This window comes from Triturus cristatus, chromosome 8 (genome assembly GCF_964204655.1).
Source record: "Triturus cristatus chromosome 8, aTriCri1.1, whole genome shotgun sequence".
Taxonomy (NCBI): Eukaryota; Metazoa; Chordata; class Amphibia; order Caudata; family Salamandridae; genus Triturus; species Triturus cristatus.
The window spans coordinates 1,456,123,572-1,456,144,999 of NC_140591.1; the positions used below are offsets into that span (position 1 = coordinate 1,456,123,572).

The window sequence follows — 21,428 nt, forward strand, 5'->3', positions numbered from 1 at the left end:
AATAATTGATTAAGATTTAAAATGCTCCATGGGTTTAGAACATATATGGATTTTATAAATTGTACCTGCACTCAATGTGAAAATCTTCTAGTTTTCTTCTATATGTGTCCACCACCAACATTATCGACGAAGTGAATTATTGTTAGCAAACTCAACGCTACCAATCTTATCGATGACAATAGGCTGGATGACAAACCTCTCTGTCTTTGGGAACTAAACAATCATGTGCCCTAAATGTGCATAAACAGTGCATTTTACATAGCTAATCTAACATTTGTTTTAGGACTAGCTAAAACGTTTATAACAGTTACTGTTTTGATACAATGCTCTTAAAGTAAACATGTGAAATAACCATTCCTGACAACGATGGACAACTCAAAGTTAAAAAGAAAATGAAGCTACAACTATATGTCATTTACTTAGAAGAAGGGTGTGAATAAGCTAATATTGATGACTATATTATAATTTTAAAAAACAAATATTTTCTCTACAAGTTCCAACAGTACAGAATTATTCAAATTGTCAATTAAGATGTAATTCATGTGTATTTTTACAATTTGGTCAAACTCTATAGATTGGTTAAAATCTGTAGATATTTGGATCAAGATGATTACTGTTCAAATTATTAAGCCTTTGGCAGGCTGAACTAGCATGCCACTGCCTAGTGTACGTACTTTCCAGAGAGTACCATTGGAACGGGAAACCAATTCTTTAAAATATAGAGTAGGCTTCAGCTACACTTAGAGGAGAATTTCTCTCTCACCTCATGCTAAAGGCTGTTTGGACTATCAATCAATCCCCCATGAAGTCCTTGATCTTGTTACATCTCACAACTAGAAAGGATCATCATACATAAATTATATATCTCATAGATGTATTGTAAACAGAAAACAATAGTATTTGTTTTATTTCACTCCAGGTAACTTTTTAAATAATTTAATCAGGACTAAAAGTGCAAGTCAGATCTACTGCCTTTGCCAATGCCCATTTATAAACCACACCCACTACAGGAAAATACTAAACGCTTAGGTAGAGAACCTATAGTTTTTATTCTAAATAGGCAGACAGATTACACAAATGTCGAACTGTCTTTTGACACACCCTCTCTACGTTACTCTGTTATGTCTCTCAATATGTTTTAACTATCTTTTTCTACATGTGTATCTTTAGATTAGAAGATGTATACCAAGCTTTCTTGAAATGTACCCTATTTGGCTATTGTAGAAAATGTATTTCAAATAAAAAAGAAAACAATCTTACAATACTTAGTGGGATGATAATAATTACATGATATATCATGCCACAGTTGGCAGTCAGGATACGTGTGCTTATGTCACATACCTCTTGTTTCATAGTAGACAATTCCAGCAAAATGGTTAATGCCAAACTGTGTTTCATAATTGTTCTTTGGAGGGATGTAGTTTGTGTTCAGTTTGTGCTGAGAATTCAGCTTGTACAGCATAGTGGTGTCTGTACCCTAAATTACAAAAGACAGAGAATTCTCAATGCTCATGAAGACTCATTAACACAGTATATGTTGTCATGAATAACTGAAGATATAGTAAGTGTATCTGCGTCAGATAAAACAACAAATAGCAAAATAAGCTGAAAAGTATGCAAGAAAAATAGGAGTTTTGAGATTGTGCCAGTGATGTACTTATATTTTTATTGTGAACAAATGTTTCCTTGGAGCCACTGTTTCAGTGTTATGGTGCATAAGTTTCAAGGGCAGGACGAGCAGAAAGATGGTCTGTTTGAGCCACTTCTTGAATGTCCTAAGGCGAGGGTGACACCTCCCTGTACCCTTGGTAACATCCTGCATAGATTAGTACACGTCAAAGGTGGCAAACATGTCCTTAAGAGGGTCCCAGTTGAGAGAAAAAATGCACACAATGTTAAAAGTCTCATTGAAAATCATGTAGTTCTTGATTGAAGATGAAGATTAATATTAAAGTTTATAGCAAGGCACCAAACTCCCAAGGCCATCAGGGAAGAGGACAGAGCCAAGCAACAACATCCAGAAGTAGATCCTGTAGAGATTATAGCACAACAAGCAAAAATCGGGGACACAAATCTTGGCAAGTGGGCGAAGAACAGGATGAAATATATGGGAAATTGTAGAAGTCTCCTGATCTAGGATTCAAACAGGAATGGACATCCCGAGAAAAAGATCAGCCTCATCTTCGATTGGAAACCACAGTTAAAATTCTCTAGATAGACCACAATCGAGGAAAGGACAGTTTGCAAGACTTGTCAATGCCCCTTTCCTGGAACTTATAATGTTGGTTAGGTCCACGAAGAAGCCCTAGTTTAACACCATTGCTCAGCGCTGAAGTCTGCAGCCCTGCTACCACCCTTCTCACCCACTACTCCACGTGACCCGCAGAACTACCTTCCAGGTGACCATGAGGGCAGAAACGGCAATGCGGTCTAGGCAGTGAGTAGGCTCAACTATGCCCCGAGTGTGTCATTCAGCAACATGCTGCCTGACTGTATGAGAAATGCTCCATCTTCTCCTGAAAACTTCCAGTATCTGGTCAGTTCTTGAGACAGATGTAAAAATAACAGTAAAATTTGACCTGAAGGAGATAACAATCAGATTTCTTTTTATGTTCAGTGATAAGATGTTGGTATGCAATTTGTTCCCCCCCCCGCGTCTGATAAGGTGGTACAGCACACTCTGCGGATGCTGAACTCTGACCTGGTTTTAATTTTTTATTTATTTAAACAGAAGCCAGGTAGCGCATTGCTGTGGGCACTGGATAAAGAAAAAAACTTAGGTTTCCTGGTAGACAAAGAATTTAAGTTTAAGGACCAAGTAAACAAAATAACATCGGCGTCTTTTTGCTGTTTGAGGCTTATAAAAAAGATAGAAAAATGTCTGCCCTCGAGCTTCTGAAAATAGTAACAAAGGCATTGGTTCTTACAAGGATTGATTACTGTAATAGTCTTTATCTTACTCTAAAAAAAGTTCTGACCCCCCCCGAGCTTATGAAAATAGTAATAAAGGCTTTGGTCCTAACAAGGACTGATTACTGCAATAGTCCTTTTCTTACTCTTGAAACGGGTTTCCTTAAGAGGCTGCAGACATTGCAAAACACTGCGGCTCGTTTCCTATTTAAAATCCCGAAATACGAGTCGGCCAGAGGAGCGATTAGGAAATTACACTGGTTGCCAGTCAAGCAACGCTGTAGTTTCATGGCTCTCTGTCTGGCCTTTAATCACTGCACGGACTCGGGCCAGACCATTTTAAGAAGAAACTTAAATGGTACGATCCAGCAAGGAAACTTCGATCAGGCTCAGCCAGGAATCTGATTGTCCCCCATTTAGGAAAGCTACCTGGGGTGGAAAGCGCTTTTCCAGGGCCACTGCCATACTCTGGAACAGTCTCCCATTGACACTAAAAGCTGCCCCCTCTCTACTCTCCTTCAGAAAAGCCTTAAAGACCTGGCTTTTCACACAGGAGTAGAAGATATCTGTGCGCCTGCTTGATCCGACAATGACATTGCAGCAGCCTACATCAGACTTCAACAGCGCCAAGACGCCCTAGGGCATGAGATCGTGCTTTATAAGTCACATTTATATTACTGGCCTTTTTAGGTCTCGCCTGACCCAGCGCATGCGCTGGTCTGGCGAGACTTATTGAGAGGGCTCCAAAAGTGCTACCAGGCCAGCCTAGAGCTACAGTGCATGTGCGCGGGCGCGCGCGCCACGCTTTACCGCGATTACTTTCACGGCCGCTTTGCATAGCCAATAGGTCTCGCTTTTGGGACCTTATAAGTATTTAGTTATGCAACTGTTGCATGGCTAAACACTTATAAGGTCCCAAAGGCGAGACCTATTGGCTATGCCAATGCTTGTTATAAGTTGACTTCCAAACCATAAAGTTTTAATGGTGAACCATTGATGAGCGGGGTTTAACCATGTTTCTCTTCTCATTTGAACGTGGAATCAATCACCTCCATATTGGACTACTGTAATGGGTGCTGCAGCAGATATTGAATCAGGTGCAGAGTGTGCAGAAGGTTGTGGCCCATTTAGCCGTTGTTGTTATTGGCATATTTCTAAAATTCTGTTGAACTTACATTAGTCACCAGACTTCCAATTATTTCAATTCAAGGCATTGCACAGTGTGCATAAGGTTGTATTGGGTTAGTTCACTTTTTTTATGTTTGAATACTATTGGGCCTACTCACACAGGCATTTTGGAATGCATAAAATACTACATTTGTAGTATTGATTTATGTACTCAAACGTGCCTTTGTGAATTGGCCCCAAAACATTTGAAGTGGGAATAAAATGGAATTATTTTGACAATATTCATACACAGTTAGTACAAATAGCAAGGACTGTGCACTCTTTGCACTTTTACTAACCGGGAGTTGGACATTATGAGGCTGATTCACAAAAGTATGTAAGCATGTGTAAAAGAGTAGCCCTGTAGTACTATTTCTCATACTCATAAATGCTTTTGAGCCACACGCATCAAAGAAAAAGCCAGTCGCAAACGGGCAAATTCTCAGAATCTGCCCCTTTGCGACCGGTATTTTTGCATTTGGGGTGCATCATCGCAAATGCAAAAATCGCAAATTGCAATTGCATTTAAGGAATCGCAAATTGTAATGCCTTGAATGCAATGCAAGATGCCATTTAAAATAGCGATTTCGCTATTATGGTCCGCTAATTACCGGAAAATTATACCTGATGGTAATTAAAGAAAAGTTTGAAAAATGCACTAAAGTGCATTTTTCAAAGTTGCAGGTTACACACACACATACACATGGGGCATGTGTGTACGCAAAATGTGTGCACATATCAATTTCAGCGGTGCAACAGGGTGTCCTTTTGGCACCCTTGCACCCTTGAAATTGCATGCGCAATTTGCGAGTACCTTTTGGATACTCGCAAATTGCGCATGCAATTCCCATTCATTCCTATGGGCCTGTTGGCCCATAGGAATGAATGGGAAGCCATTCCTTTATTGCGACTCGCAATTTTTGAGTCGCAATTAAGGAATGTTAAGGAATCGCTATTTTTTTTGCGATTCCTACATGCATAGGCTTTTGCAATTCCTTAATAATCGCAATTAAGGAATCGTAAAAGCCTACCCTGATGCATGTGCCCCTTTGTGTATTAGCTCCTATGTCAGTGGATGCAATTCTGCGCCTGCAAATCTGAGACTGTTAAAGCAAGATCAGATCTTTCTAGAAATGTTAAGCAGGAGGTTGGACCTTAACAGCTGTTGCTGAGGAATTCATTGCCTCACATCCCTGCCAGAACAGTGAAATGGTATAATTTCACTGAAAGTTCATGACCTGGCTGTTTAATGGACAAGTTGCTTGTTGTTCCCGGAAATTTCTGTTGTCATTACAGTGACATAACGCCTCTTATTACATCAGCACACTATGGGTAAAAACTCTTTGAGCATTTAAATTTGCACACCCACACACACTGCATGGTAAAGATACTGCTGTAAAATTGTGAAGGCATAACATGCATGTTCTTACCGCATTTTGAGACTCTGGTCTTATGTTTCAGACACAGGATTTTGGGAGCATAACTTCATAAAATGCAAATGGCCTCTACATTTATGATTCTACCTTAAGATGCTTGTCCTAAAGAAAATTTGATATCGCTGTAATCGTGAACCCATTTTGTGTGGGACATCTAAACCTGTCAAATAAAGCATTAACCATTCACCCATCCCACTCTTACAATGGCATAAGTCAAAAACTATTAAATTGATTGGTCAAAGTAGCACAATGGGTGTCACCTAGAAGGCCTACTTCCTGCATTCAACTTCAAAACCCACCTTTGGGAACTTGCTTTCTTCGTCGATGAGCGAGATGATGTTCATGGGTTTGATGGCGATCATATCCAAGGCGTCTTGATTATCGGTGAATTCAATGTGCTGCCAGTTGATGTTTTCCAAGTTGTACTCTTCCTGCTCCAACTTGAACACGTGGCGTACAAAGAACTGCTGCAAGTTCTCATTGGCAAAGTTTATGCACAGCTGCTCGAAACTAGCAGGAGGAAAACAGAGATCATAGGAAGTCAAGGTAAGATACATGCTGAGTCAATGGTTGCCATGTGTGCTGTTAGCATTGGCTGTTTCCGAATGGTGGTAAATTGACACACCCCCAAGAGTACCACTCTGCTGACTTTATTTGTATTATAGCTACAAATAGGAGTGTAAACTGAGGAGCGGTGACAGAAACCCAGTTGCCCTTTTCTACTATTAACTGCGAATGTATAGAGACATTCTAGGTAGTGGCAGCTGGTTCTTGTCTGGTCAAGGCGGTAAAGCTCAATTTGATCCTAGTTTAGTTTTAACTTCTACTATTTTTGGTTTGCCATTATTTTCTATAAAAGTGCATTATCAATTAACCACTGGTATAATTGTATTTACTAGTGGTAGCCTTGTGGAATGGCCAACAGGATTGTGCCCATCTGAAATGAGTACGTTCTACCAGTGGCTAAATTACCAGCTTATCTTGAATAAAACATGGCACAATTTTTATGCTACCCCAATGTGCATCTAATGTATGGTCACGTGTTTTGATAACCACAAACTTGATATTACAAATGTCAGAGATCATTTCACGTTTAATGTGATGACTGGCAATTTTCAAATAATTAATTTTTAGTTTGTCTTATTTTTGCTATGTTAAGAAACAGTGATTTGATTTCATACATTTTCAAATCCTCAAATGTTGACTTTTAATCAACTATGCAGGTCTAACATTTTTAAAGGTATGGGAACTTAGGACCTGGTTATAAATGCCTTTTAGACAGGAAAATCATGTTCTTAATTCATGGTTCATAAATGGGACCTGAAAAAAAAATTCCACCAGTATTGTCAAATTCAGGACCAGAGTGTGAGTGTTTCAGGGAGGTCCCACCTTAAACCATGAATTTGTGGGTATTCGTATTCCCATTGCAAGTAGTTTTTCATTCTGGGAAATTTACAAATGTATCCCTATCAAGGGCGGAAGGAAGTGTGTTTCTAGGGTGATATGAAGAAGGGCTGCATCCCTATTTAGAAGACGCATGGGGAGGGTGGCAAATCTTCAATTAAGAGGGCCACTAATGTCAATTCTTTTAACAGGAAAAAATCTAGCAGTACAAAACGTTAAAATTGTAGCAATTGATAAGATATGCATTATAGCTATTAAAGTTACAGAAACACAGTAGTGTTTTCCATATCAAGTTCTTCTGATTTAAAATCTGTTCCTACATAGTTATCCGTTTCACTCAAATCTTTGATGTCATGGGGACACTGGTTCTGGGATCAGCAAATATCCACAATTGTTATATATATTTATTCTTCAGACTAATTCACATTATGAACTGAAGGGCAAAACATAGATTTTGTTTCATTTGCTAGCATCATAAATGCACCTCAGAGATTAAACTATGTTTTTGTCATCTGAATAATGTACAGTCTGCCATTATTTGGCCTTGTGGCACTGTTTGTTGACGTCTGTGACATTTGCATTGCAAACTGGATCCTGTACGTTCTTGTCGTGAGATGTTTGTGTAAAGGTTGTTCTTGGCCATGGATACCCCTTGTAGTGGGGTTGGTTGATGGATTACCTCTTGCACACAGAAGTGTAATGATCATACCAAACCTCCTGTAAATGATAGTTACCCTAAAGCACAACAGCAGTACTATGCTAATTGGCCTTCAGCCACATTTTCAACAGATTGATGCCTTTAACTTCACACAATCGTGAACTGAGAATTCTACTTCTGTATGAACTGCACATCTAAACTCATGGGGCCATTTATTGAAGAGTATTTCTATAATTGCAAAAATCGTCAATCCATGGCTGTAATTACAGTTCACTGACTTTTCCACAATCACTTGTGGGAATAACTCACAGAGTGTACACCAACATGGCACAACCTTGCTGAGTGATTCACTCATTAAATGAGTAATATGGAAAAGGAAGATAAACTGTGCATGTTTAATGGTTTTAAACATAGACCGGTCGATAAAAAAGACAAACAATTAAAAGAAATAATGTGGAAGTGAAACAATGCAGTGCAAGTCAAAAACGAGTTAAAGGAAAGCTGCCCTTGCACTGACAAGCAGAGCAGCAGCAGGAGCATGCAGAAGCAGGAGACAAACCCAGCCCCTGAGGAGGACAGACACAAGAACAAGGAAGAAAACAATCAAATCAGGAACAGAGAGTGGACACCAAGCCCACACCATTCAAGTCTATATTAAAATTATAGCTCTGTGCGTCAACTGTAGGTGAAGCCTAAAAACAGGAGGGAATGGAGATTGCAGGGGTGATTGGGGGATACGGGCACAGAGAAAAACAGAAGCCGGGACGAGAGTCAACCTCCATAAAGAAAAGAATAGCATTGAGTCATCAATGAAGGGAAAGGGGACATAGGATCAATGCCTCAATTTATCATTATGTATTGACAAATATACCAACGTGAAAGGGGGGAGGATATATATGGCATTTATGGATCTCTCCGCGGCCTTCGACTGTGTGTCTCACCAGAAGTTATGGCCCATTCTGGATGGGATGGGGGTTGACACCTTGATAATCCGCTTTATTCGCCAGCTGTACGCCAATTCCACCGCAAATGGGTAATGTACGCGTTCATTTAAAATCGAGAGGGGAGTCAGGCAGGGATGTGTCCTCGCCCCATTTCTTTTTTCCATCTATACAAACGGGGTGGAGACCGTCCGGACTGGCTCACCGCTGGATGTTCCTGCATTTGATAACACCCCCCTTCCCATATTGGCGTACACTGACGACGCGGTTTTAATTGATAGGACAGGGGTCGCCTTGCAATCTCTTATAACCTCATACGCTGCATTTATGGCATCGTTAGATATTAGGGTCAACGAGACAAAATCTTTTGTCATTATAGCTCGAGCCAAAAGAGGAGCAAAATCCCCCCATTTCCAGCTGGCTTCAAAGAAAATCGAAGTGGTGGACTCCTTCCCATACTTGGGGGTCTTATTTGATAAGAACCACACCTGGAAAAATCTGGTGGCAGCAAGGGCTCTAGGTATGGAAAGGAGTCTACAAGCTATTAAGGGATTTGCAAGGAAGCTGGGAACCAGTCCGCTGGACACGATAAAAAATATCTATTGTGCTAAAACGAAGGCAATGGTAACTTATGGAGCGGGAGTGTGGGGGATGGCTCCTTCAGACCATCTCCAAAGTATGGAAGACATTTTTTTTTTAAACCGGGTGTCATTACCCCTCCCATCCTCGAATTATATTTTACATCTTGAGCTGGGGTTACCGTACTTACTGGATTCCATTAAACTGGCTGCAATTTTATTGTGGCTTTCGAATAGGTCCACTGTCAATTTAACTCAACGCATAATTGGCAGTTGTCTGAAGCTGGACCATTACAATGGGATTGGATGGCTCAGATATGTGGAAGCTGAGCTGACCGCACTTGGGGAAGGAGAGCTGTTCAGGGACCCCTCACTCTGTAGGAAGACCTCCAAAAAGAAAATTACTGATCTGTTTTTACAGCGGGCCAACTTTCTTCGGAGGGAAAAGAATCACCAACAAAAGGCGTATGATCTTATTCCATCTGGATCTGGCGAGGGATTCTCATACTTCTCGTGTATTGCCTATGCTCATCATAGATTCATATTGTTGCGTTTTCATCTGAATTATATCCCCCTGATGTTGGCTTTTCAAGTGCGGAAGTTTAAACATTCTGACTTGCCCTTTTGCCCCTGTGACAACCACTCTCCCCAAACAGACTGTAGTTCTATTTTGTACATTTTATCAAACTGAGAGAAAAGCATTTATTTTTACGATTTTAAGGCACCATTATTTTTTTCAATGCACGGTGGCACTGTACTTTTTAAAGGCGCTTTCTGAACCCTTTTTCTGCTTTTCTGTAGCATGTTTCTATGGGCATGTGTGCGAAAGAGGAAGAACTGGGGTATGCTGATTTAAATAACTGCAAAAACTGGATTCCTAATAGAGAGGTGAACTAGAAAAATTAAATACCCCATGAAGATTGTGTTAGTCTTTTATATGGTCTTGAATATTATCACTAGGGCTGCAATGTGTAATAATCTTAAAATATTTTAATTTTTTTTACTGTCTTTTCTACAGTAAAATGTATTTGATGAAATGTTGATTTTATGATCTGTTATAAAAATAGATCGAATATTATGAATTGAATTGAGTCATCGATGAGTCGCCCGGTAAGCAAGAACTGAATAACAACCACAACCTGGCTACATGGAACTTCAATGAGTTTAACAACGGGGTTGATGCAGGGAATGAAGAGCTCATTGAGTCATCACTCTTTGTAAACACACAGATCTATCATAACATTTGTGAGGGATGCATTGACATGTAGAAGATGGCTAATACAATGCATCCTGCCACTCTGGTAGGTACCAGCAAAGAGCATGCATCTAGATAATGCCATGTGGCCAAGGCGCCACTTTTCTAACCCAAGGCTTTTATTTAGCAATTATGGGACTTATGAACAAATTTTGCTTCAGCTGCATCGATTGGACTCAACATCTCAAAACAATGTTTTGTTGAACAAAGTCCAGGCCTGGAAACCTGGTGCCCTACCAACACAGATTTATCTGATAACCCTAACAATGAACTCAGAACATCAACCTGACACATAGTAGTATTTTATTTTTGGGATAGTGCTTAATGTCACACTTGCGCCATTTCTAAAAACTGTAGACAATGGGGATATCCATTAACCTATACAACGGTCCTCAATGTAACAACCTCAGAAAGATAAAAGGTTGAATTGGCTTGCCAGGATTCAAGCTCATGACTTGCAGATCACAGTAGGTGCCAGCAATTGACATTAATCCACTGAGATATCTTGTCAGCATAACAGAGGGCACACAGGGGGCAGATTTACAAGAAACTTACGCATCTCTGCGTTATAGCAGAGATGCGTCAGTTTACTTGCGTCACTCAAAAAAACCCTTGCGCCACCATGGATGCGTCGCATTCACAATGTGGCGCACCATGGTGTAAGGATTGACAGATGCGTCACGCATCTGTTGCCGTAAAGGTAACGCATTGCTAGAATCGTGTACCAAGCATGACGCAACTCCAGCAGTGCTCAGGAATGCCTATTCCTATTGTGCTGCGTCACTCCTTATGCCTTCTTCAAGCAGACATAAAGGTTTTGATGCAGTGGCGTCGTAGAAGTGAAATCTTGTAGATTTCACTGTGTCACTTTTACAAGGCTTTCTTACGTCAGAACGCCCTCCTTGCATACATTATACCTGACGCAGGTATAATGTGGCGCAGGGCTTTAGGAGGGCTTTACAATGTGATGCATCTTCCTAGATGTGTCACGTTGTAAATGTGTCGCAATGTGGCATATTGTTTACGCTGCCACTGCATCACAAAAGTGACGCAACGGCAGCGTAAAAGTGTTGCAAGAAGCTTGTAAATCTGCCCCAGGTGCCTAAATACACAGAGAAAACATTCATCCCCAACCCATAGCTCAACAATGCATTATGGTACTGACAGGTGGATAAACATTTTGTAAAATATTGAGGCAAGGAACGCTGACATACATAAGGACTTTCCATGTCCTAGCTTAGTCCAGTCACAATGTTGAAAAATGACATTTCAATTTGGATTTTCATTGAAAATTGGGACATCCACATTGCAATCCTTGCCAGTCACAAATCAAAGGGGGCACAAACAGTACATTCGTCAGTTCATATATGTGGCAAGGGTCTTATAGCTACAAGCATCTGCGACGTCAGAGCTCCATCAGTGTTGTTTTACAATGCCCTAAAAATGTCACCACTTCATCCCAACAACCCTATGTGCAAACCTCTGTCACCTGTCCTTCTCCAACCATTGCCCCTTCACTAAACACCCCTGCTGTGTGGCCATCATCCACCAGGCAGCATACAATGCTACAAGTCCCCCAGGGTATTGACCTAGACTTTGATAACAGTAGTAGAGGATACAAACATCTCACCTCACCTGGCACAACCAGTAGACTTACCTCTGAAACGCAGTAAACACAACCACCCACCGGTACTCCTGCTCAATAGAGCCCCCTAGATGCCAGACACCTCTAATGCCTGCATATGATCACTACACTCTGAAATGAAAATATTCTCCCAGTGGTCTGGTTTGGCATCAGATGTGGTCAAAATGCTGCCAGACATTTCAGTGTTTGGATTGGCAGCAGAGTACATTTTGCCCTTTTCCCTCCACAAGGCAACCTTTTTCTAAGAAGAGTAAATCTGTAGGCATTGCTTAATCCTGCTGCAAAGTCCACCAAGAAAGGTGGATTTTCTACATTAGCAAGTGCAGTTTCACATGATCCTGGTCCTGATTTCTGTTTTAGATGCAGAAATCGAGTTTGTTGACCCTTAGATAACACCTACAGGCGTACAACACACTGTGGCTGAGGGCCTGAGAGCTTCTGGCTCTATTACTGCCATATCAGGCATGTCTTCCTCAACGCTATGAAAAGCCTCCAAAGAAGCTAAGTAACTTTCATCAAGGAAAATTATAGATACATGTAGAGGACTTCATATTTTAATACTAGGACTAAAGAGATAGTACAGTAGAGATCTGCAAAAAGATGTGACAACCTGTGACATGATTGCCAACTTTCAAAATGCTGACTTTACTAATGCGTCCTCTGAACAGATGGCACAATTTTCACATCAGCGTGGTATATTAAGATGGACATGCAACAGAATTGTGAAAGGACAGAGTATCACTGTCTGAAATGGTGATGCTCCCACGCCTGCTATATTTCTTTCATAACCTACCAGTGGGCATACTCCGGAGCACACTTCCCACCCTACACACCATGCTGAGGGGCTTCCTCTTGCATAAGGGCAGGCGCTGAGTAGCTCGGCACAAGTTGCAACTGGCAGTTGAAAAGGGGGCCTTGGGGCCCCAAACTTTGAACATTATTACCTAGCGGCACAACTGCAATGGCCTGCCTGCTGGCTGATGGGGCCGCTATCGGATGAATGGGAGCTGCCTTCTGTGGAACGCGCACATCGGGTGGTGCGAGAGAACTTCCTACCACATCAAGGGATCCCCAGGAGGTCGACTATCTGCTGTGAGCAGCATATAACAGCTTCCACAGAAGCCTGCACCTAATGCTGACTATGTCACAATACTCCCCAGAGATCCATATCGGCTCCATCAGACCATTTAGGGACCAGGTTGGGAGGGAAGAACCCTGGGTGCTCTATTACAAAAGGGCATGCTCTACAGACGGACTGCAAACTGCCGGTGAGCCATTTCTTGGCCTATGGCCGATTGTTGGCCGAGGTAGGCCGACTGGCAGATTGTTAACATGGAGACGGATCACCATCTGTTGGTTCACACCTTACACACCATAGGCGAGGTCCATTGTCTCATAACCTGACTCACTCGAGCCTTTGCACACACGTTACAAGAACCCCTGCTGTTAACCCAAAAGGTGATGGTAGCGGGATATAGGCCGGGACTGGGAGAGGGTGCTGCTATATTCGCGCAAAGTTTCCCACAACGCTAAGTACATCCAACATAACATCTGACACAGGGCCTATCTAACCCTGTCGAGGTTCTACAGAATATTTGGCTCTGCCCCGAATAGCCCGCGGTACCACGAACCAGATGCCAATATGGTGCATATGTTCTGGAATTGCCCGGTGACAGCTGATATGTGGCGAGAGGTCATGGACGCACTAACTGCCATCATAGATTGTGGAGACCTCTGCACCATGGTGAGTGGAGTCTTGGGACTGTTTGGGTGCAGTAAAGGAGGGAGCACATCAATCCGTTTTATAGACCTAGCGGTGCTCATACTTCGCAGGTCAATCGCCATGCACTGGAAAGCAACACGCTCCCCGGGTTGAGACACTGGTGCGCAGCAACACTTAAGTGGGGTAGGGCTGAATCAATAGCGCTAAAGCGAGAGGAGACCCGAGGACTGCTCAAGACCCCTAAAGCTGCAGACTGGTACAGTTTGCTGGAGGAGGTGTAGGCATTTTAGGAGGGTCTCACTGATTGAGAATGGGACATTTACCCAGTTGCCAAATTATACCACTCTCTGTATGACTGTCGCCTCCTTCCCCCCCCTGGCCTGAGCTAGAAAGCAAAATGGTGGGAGATGTGTCGCAAAGGGATGCTGAGGGGTGGTGCCATATTGCATGTGCATGACAATATCTTTCAGAATGGAGGTGGGAATAAGCTGAGAGTGAACATGCGAGAGGGCGACTGCTGCCCTGTCTTTAATCCCCTTTTTTTAAACTGCAACTGTCATGGCTTAATGTTAAATATGTTCTAGTTGTTAATCTGTTAGACCTGATGTAATACAATATATGTACAGGGACCATAGTGGGGTCATTAAGCATTGATGTGTAAGACTGAGTCGCACGTTTGTCATATGACTGCATGATGCTACTATAAAACTTAATAAAGATGGTTAGAAAAAAAATATGCAACAGTATGTTCAGGTTGTGCTTGCCAATCATCTTGTGTAGGGAGAGGGTCTTAACCAACAATAAAGGCCTACTTTCCACAACTCATAAGATTCTGAATTCTTAAACTCCATCAGCCAGTCAGAGTCTGACTCCCTAAGCTCTTTATGCTCATGCTGTTGCTTAGCTCATCTGGCATTGCCTAGCTGTCAAAGGCACACAGCCAGTATTAGCTTTTACTCATTTTATGACTCCCAGGTAGTTTATTTAAACCACTGTTGCTCCCAGGGACCGTGTTCAATAACAAATTAATGAATATTTCAGAGGGCTTTGTCATTGACATATTTGCCCTTTACCCGGATTATGTGCCCTCGCCTTAGGAAGACATAACTTGGGTGGTGGGCAATTATCCCGGGTTAGTGCCCTCTAGAATGTTCATTACTGCTTTAATTATATTTTAATAGAGTACTTCTTAAGTAATGATAGCCTTCCTCATACCCTACGTGAATTATTATCCAGAGTAATGATATGTCCTGTCACCACTGTCATCTTACCTGTTCACCGTGAAGTTCTCAAAGCCAAAGATGTCAAGTAGACCAATTGACCGCCGGGCAAGTTTGGGCTCAAGTGAGAGTGGTCTGTAGATGGCAGCGTTGATCTTGTCTACGATCCACACAAAGAGGCGCCCATATATTCCCTGAAATATTCAGAGCAACATGTAGTCAAAGTGAGAAACCAGCAGTCGAGGCTTATATTTCACTGTGCACCTGCCTCCTCCTCACCATGGCTACTGGCTGTAAGCATCTATTGAAGAGGATACTTCCTATGAGCTGGCTGTAAGTGATACTGACAGGCCATTGTTCACAGGGTCATGGAGGGGCCTGTACACCAGCTACAGTGCTCAGGTGCTGCACACTGTGTATAAACCTTATGAACGATACCACTAAAGTATATAATATTATCATAAGGTTCGCACAGGAGGTGTTTCACTATATTATAAAGAATTACAAAGCATAACAGAATGCTGTAAGCTAGAAAGCTAAAAAGGAAATGAACTCGCGAAACAAAGAGAAAATATTTAGTGAAAGCTGAAACAAAAAAAATACTATTTAAATAATTTTGCATAGCACCAATTTTCAACTTACACAAAATTATTCACAAATAATAGAAAATAGGATTTTACATGCTAGCATCTTGTGAATTATAAGAAATTGTACGACTAAGTTTATGACGTGATGTCACGGGTGATGAAATCGCATTATGAGAGCACAGGTACTTTAGCATTATGTAAGATGACGCTAGGGCCAAAGAAGGGCAATCCCATTTTACAGTTTACTGTATCAACCAATGGAATTGCAGTGTAGATCAGCAAAGGTGTAGCCTGAAGCAGCCTGACCAACCTAGTCACTTCTAAGACCCCACCTTAACAAACGCATCCCGAACATCCAGCGCTTGCTCCATGCTGAGAGGGGTGGAGACCGTCTCTCCTCGCGTGATGATGGTTCGACTAGTCAGGCAGTTCATGAGGTCCTGGGGGTTAACCTGTTAATAAACAGCACAGACATCAGAGGAGGAGACTTGGGTATAACATGGCAGCATCACAGCCACCACAACTTGAAAACACGTTAGAACATTTGCTAGATTAAGTCTGTTGTTCATTTTTTCGGCCCATTCCAATTTGCAAGCTGATAGATGGGAATTTCATTTGAAATATGACCTCTAATTCACACCTCAAGGTCAACTCCGTGCAAGGACCATCATAGACAGATCACTGAACTATGCTTTTCCCTTTGACCATAGTTGTAGAGTACACCCTTGCCCTCTGTGGCAACCAAGTCGTTTGTACGACGTCCTCTCTGCAGGGCCCAGTACCACACATCACTGGCAAGGAGGGTAATGGGATTTATGCTTTACAAGCTAACTTCTTTGTGAGGCAAAGACACCAATTCCACCAGCATCAACCATAGCTGAGACAAAGCTTTGAAAGGAATCCTCTGACTGCTGATGATTTACTTAATCTTTGGAAGAACTAATGGTGGAGTATTGACTTGGCCAACCAATTGACCAGTCAATGTGTGGTTTACTATAACCTTATAACCAAGGGCGGCCAAGGGCTATTCTAGTTGTTATGTTCTAATTTAAAAAGGGAGAAATACAGAGACAAGCAATGGGATGTTGGCGCAGAGGATGTATGTGAGCCATTATTAGCCCTATGACACTCTTCTATCTTCAGTGGTCCTCCGGCCAATACAAAACGTTGATATATAATGTAAATTAGAAAATTGGAATGTTGGGACCTCCACTGAAAACAATGGAGTGATCGGGACTTCTAATGGCAGGTAGAATCCCGAAGCTCCAACATTCCAATGTTGTTATTCACAGCTGTTGCTGTAAACAGAGGCTTCACAGTACTCGAGGGGATTTTAATTCCCTTGGGCGCTGTGAGGCCTTTGATTTATTTGTTAGAACATTCTGCCCTGTAGTGGGGACATTTTCTAATAGCCTTATAGCCCTCTGTAGCTGGACTATACTCAGCTGTGTGCTGTGACTAGGTCAGAGTGGTCGTATGTCAAAATAAAGAGGACAAAAATATCGACCTACACATATACAGATTCCAAAATATATTGCCAATCACTAAAGCATCAAGGTATTCATCCACAGAGAAGGCCTGATGTACTATTCTAACTTCAGATCTACTTAAATTGAGGATACAGTGTAAGTAAATATATATGGAATTTATTTTATGTACAGGCTGATATTAAAAGTGCAATATTTTCATACCACACATTCCCAAGAGTAACCAGCATCACTGTGAATGATGTGCGAGCTCCTCTTTGTCCCTTTAGGTAACAGTGCTCTCCACAGCACTGTGAAAGTAACTCTTGGTACACCCTGGTAAGCCAAGGGAGGTTTGATGGATCACCTGGGCTTACCTGGGTACACAGGGTGAGAGTAGGATTGACCACGTTGATGGATGGGTGATTTTGAAGTCTGCTTGGGCTTAAATACTCTGAGACGTGAGAGAGAGACACACATTGGGGTGCCTACAGTGCTGACGAGGATATGCTCAGAACCTAAGGAGCCAAAAAGTAAGACAGGGATGTTGCAGGCCAAACTGAAGCCATGGCTGGATATTCCCCTGGGTGGGTCAGGTCCTCAATTATTTGGGAGGAGACGGTGGCTTGAAACCACCAGCAACACGTCACCTTAGAATGGTGCCCACACACTGGGTATAAGAGCAGGGTGACAGTTCAGACAGAGGACCACAGACATGTTCAGTATGCTGTAAATAACTGTGTATATCTACTCTGACTGGATCCATTTAATATTACATTGAGTAGTGGCTCCTACATGTGGGGGGTGACCACCAACCACCTTATTTTAACTGTCGCCAGGGCTTAACTGCCTGTAATGTATGGGGAACTTCTGCAGTTTCTATCCTTTTTTTCTCAACTATATTTTATCGGTTTTCCATACAAAACAAATACAAACCATACATTAAAGAGTCACAAGATCATAGGGGTAAGTTGCCAGGCAGACAGAGATACAAGAGTCCAGAACAGGCGTCATTTGAGATAACCACACCGTGAATATCAAACTGTACTACATAAACCCAGCCATATAACCCAATCATAGTGCGATGTACTGGACATTAACACGGTTGTCACATTAGTTATGAAAGAATAGAATAGTTAATAAGTCCGCCTTCAACATCATTGCTAACATCAGAAGCCAAATCATCGTTAAATTGGTCAAGAAGTTGTCCCCATGCCGGTACCTCTTCCACTGCCCCTTCATCTGTACGCGCCAGATGCATACACTATTCCTCCGCTGCTCCCCACTCCAGGAGATCTCTAAGCCAGTGGCCAGACAGTATTCTCCTGGACCCCAACATCCCTATGGCTACTCTACTTTTGGCCAACACAAGGGCGAGCTCTGCAAGTCTATAGGGGATCTTCTGCCATTTCCGTCGAGCCACCACTCCCAACAGGCAAGCCATCAGAGCCAGAGTAATCACCAACCCGGTAAACTCCTCTGACCTGGGGACCACCAACCTCTAAAACTGTTGAACCCCAACACATAACCAAGCTAAATGCAGGAAGGTGGAATCCTTCTCACCACATCGCATAATTTGAGCTCCCCTAGAGGGATCCATTCTGTTTAATTTGTGAGGAGTCGCATAGGTGCGATGGAGAAAATTAAAATGTAACAGTTTAAACCTGTTATTGCAATAGACAGTGTGCACCAATTCTAAGGCATGTGACCAGTCAGTGTCAGATATCTGACACTCAGGCTCCTGCTCCTAATCGCGATGTGCCGCGCAGGGTTCTCCAACATGTACCCCCTGAGGGCCTTATAAAACAGGGTAATCAAGTGCTGCCCTTCTCTCCACCGAACCAGGTCCCCCAACACCTCTGACGCCTGCAGCGCAGCCCGAAAGTGAAACACCGTTCCCTTGCAACACTCTCCAGTTTAGCATAGTGCAGTAAGTGACCTGGGCTTATTCCAAAAGTTTCCTGAGCCTCCTGAAATGAAATAAAAAGCAGGATACAGATGGCCCACCACCTGACAGCCCCCCCACTCTCCATTGCTCCATAGACATATTGTCCTCAATAGCCTGAAATGGGGCAAGACCCCAAAGTCGCAATTCCCTATCAAAGGGAGCCTGACAAAGCACCTTTCTCACCACCTGTTCGCAGAGCGTTGCAGTGGTTCTGACCAAATATGGAACCGGGTATTCTGACCGACCCCTCTTCATCAAGAGTTGAGCTAATGTGTCCACACCAAGCATGCCCCGAAAGAGCTGCTTCTCCCATGTATATGTCTCAGTCAGCCACCTCACAGCATGCTGTAAATGTGCTGCAGAATAGTATAATATGATATCAGGAATTGGCAATCCCCCATCCTTCAGATCCCTGCCGAGCAAGGATAACACAACCCTACCGCGGCGCCCAGCCCAAATCAAGGAGACTAACAGGCCGTCCAGTCTAGAAAACTGCTGCAGTGCCAGTGGAAACAATGAATTCTGGACTAGATGCAGACAATGCAGGAGAAATAGCGTTTTAGCGATGGCAGCCCTACCCATCACCGAGAGGGGCAGTCTATTCTGTTCAAGACCTGACACCATCATATGTGCATTGAGGTGCCTATGAGCTGCCTCGGTGTGGGTGACCCAGATACCTAAATATTGGAACCCCTCCACTGCACTGAATGTTCTGTTTACACTTTAAGAATAAATGCTATTACATTGTATGGTATACACTCACCTCAAGTAATGATGCAGCTGTTGTCAATGATGTAGAGTAAACCACTTCACATGCATCCAGGTTGTCGTAGCTTCGCGCTGTTAGGAAAATACGTGATCAAGAAGGCTTTGAAGCATCCTTCACAAAGCAATACAAACACTACAGGAAATATAACTGACAAAACATTGTGCAAGTTTCAGATTTATTTAATCCATCATTTACTCTTCAATTGACTGACTTCACTTAACCATCACATAATTACATCATGTTTTTAATTCCTTGTCCGGAGATGATATCAAGCATACAGCAGATTTGAAAAACTGGGTATTCTCCAGCACACAAAAAAGATTTCAAATTGGGACTTTGGGATGGCTTTTTACAGCACAAACCAGTCGAGATACTTGTGGGTATCAGAAGTGATGGAGAGAACTGTACAGGTATCGCCCTCTGAGACAAAAGATGGCACCAAAGCATTCCAGGAGTGCCCAAGATGGCTGCTGCCAGACCCAAGAAGACAAGCCTGTGGCTTCGAGCCTTACCTTCGTAGCGCAGATTCCCCATGTGTAGTATGGCGGCAAGGAGCCTGGAGATCTCCCAGTTCTCGGTGTCAGTGAACATCAGGACTTTCATGGCGGAGCGTATGTTAGCGTACTCTTTGGTGTCATCCCTGCCATCACACGTGGTGCAATGACCCTGTCAATCAATAGAAAATGTGGACCTTGAGTTACAGTACCCAGCACATACAGATATTATATATAGAATGAAGCAATTCACTTTTGCCCTGATGGTGATGTACCTATCATGTTTTGTTTAACACAATGGACCCAACCACTGATAGGTCTGAGGAAGAGGGAGAGGATTCCCCTAAAAGCCAGGGGACATAGTTCGTGTTCTCCCTATCAATATAACTTCCACCACAGAAACGAACGGGTGCCTATGTTTACTAGCCCAGCCTTTTACGGGGGACTTTAAACACCTTATGATATAGGTGTTCCTTCACCAAGGAAAAACTCTAGCTACTCTGTTCATCTGATATTATGGACCCACAATTGTGCGAGAAAGTTTACAGGATGCCTCATACACCATCCAGGTGTCAGGCTTCATCATCGGCCATCCCACGTTCACCAAAGAATCCTCTAATGACAAACGAGTCCAGTAGCTTGAGACTAAATTTCCCATGATCTATAGCCTGTCACTCATCGATGATGTCATTGAAGGGACACCAAGCACTACAAGGCTTGCAAAACACAAACAAGACAGCAGCATTGGGAGGAGGATAGGGAAACACTTTAGGTGATCCGGCGAGAGAGATCCTTGACGAAGTAAGCCGTACATGTGACAAGCGCTCCTCTTATATTGCGCATAATCGCTTGGCACTCTCTTGTTTCTCTGTTTAAACTTTGAGCCATCGAACGTGTGTAAACTTCTTTAGGGTGTGACTACAGGACTCCCTCCCCCACCCCTTTATGAGGCACATGATTTAGCTATACAGGGTAATATCGCGGTGTGAGTCGGTGGGTTTACATATATGTCGTGTACATAGATTTCGCAAAAGGACATAAAGATAAAATTACAATGATGTGCAAATTACAGGGCTTGATTAAGACACTGCCCAGACATTGTATGTTTTAGAATTGAGTGTGCATGAGCACGGGTGTGTGAACGCATGTATTAGTCACGATACTCGTACAAGGGCGACTGTATTTGGGTATGCAAGTGGTCCACTCAAAATCTTTTTAAACAACCGC

At 42.6% G+C, this 21,428-nt stretch overlaps 1 protein-coding gene across 1 annotated transcript in view; it reads right to left on the bottom strand.

Moving 5' to 3' along the window:
- Positions 1-21,428, bottom strand: part of MYO7A (myosin VIIA) — a 739,224-nt gene that overhangs the window by 306,011 nt on the left and 411,785 nt on the right. Inside the window, exons 9-14 of the mRNA XM_085623258.1 lie at positions 20,220-20,373; positions 19,702-19,778; positions 15,857-15,976; positions 14,989-15,131; positions 5,813-6,023; positions 1,342-1,477 (exon numbers count right to left, since the gene is read on the bottom strand). Of these exons, the coding sequence (XP_085479384.1) occupies positions 1,342-1,477; positions 5,813-6,023; positions 14,989-15,131; positions 15,857-15,976; positions 19,702-19,778; positions 20,220-20,373 (841 nt within the window). The remainder of the gene's footprint in view (positions 1-1,341; positions 1,478-5,812; positions 6,024-14,988; positions 15,132-15,856; positions 15,977-19,701; positions 19,779-20,219; positions 20,374-21,428) is intronic.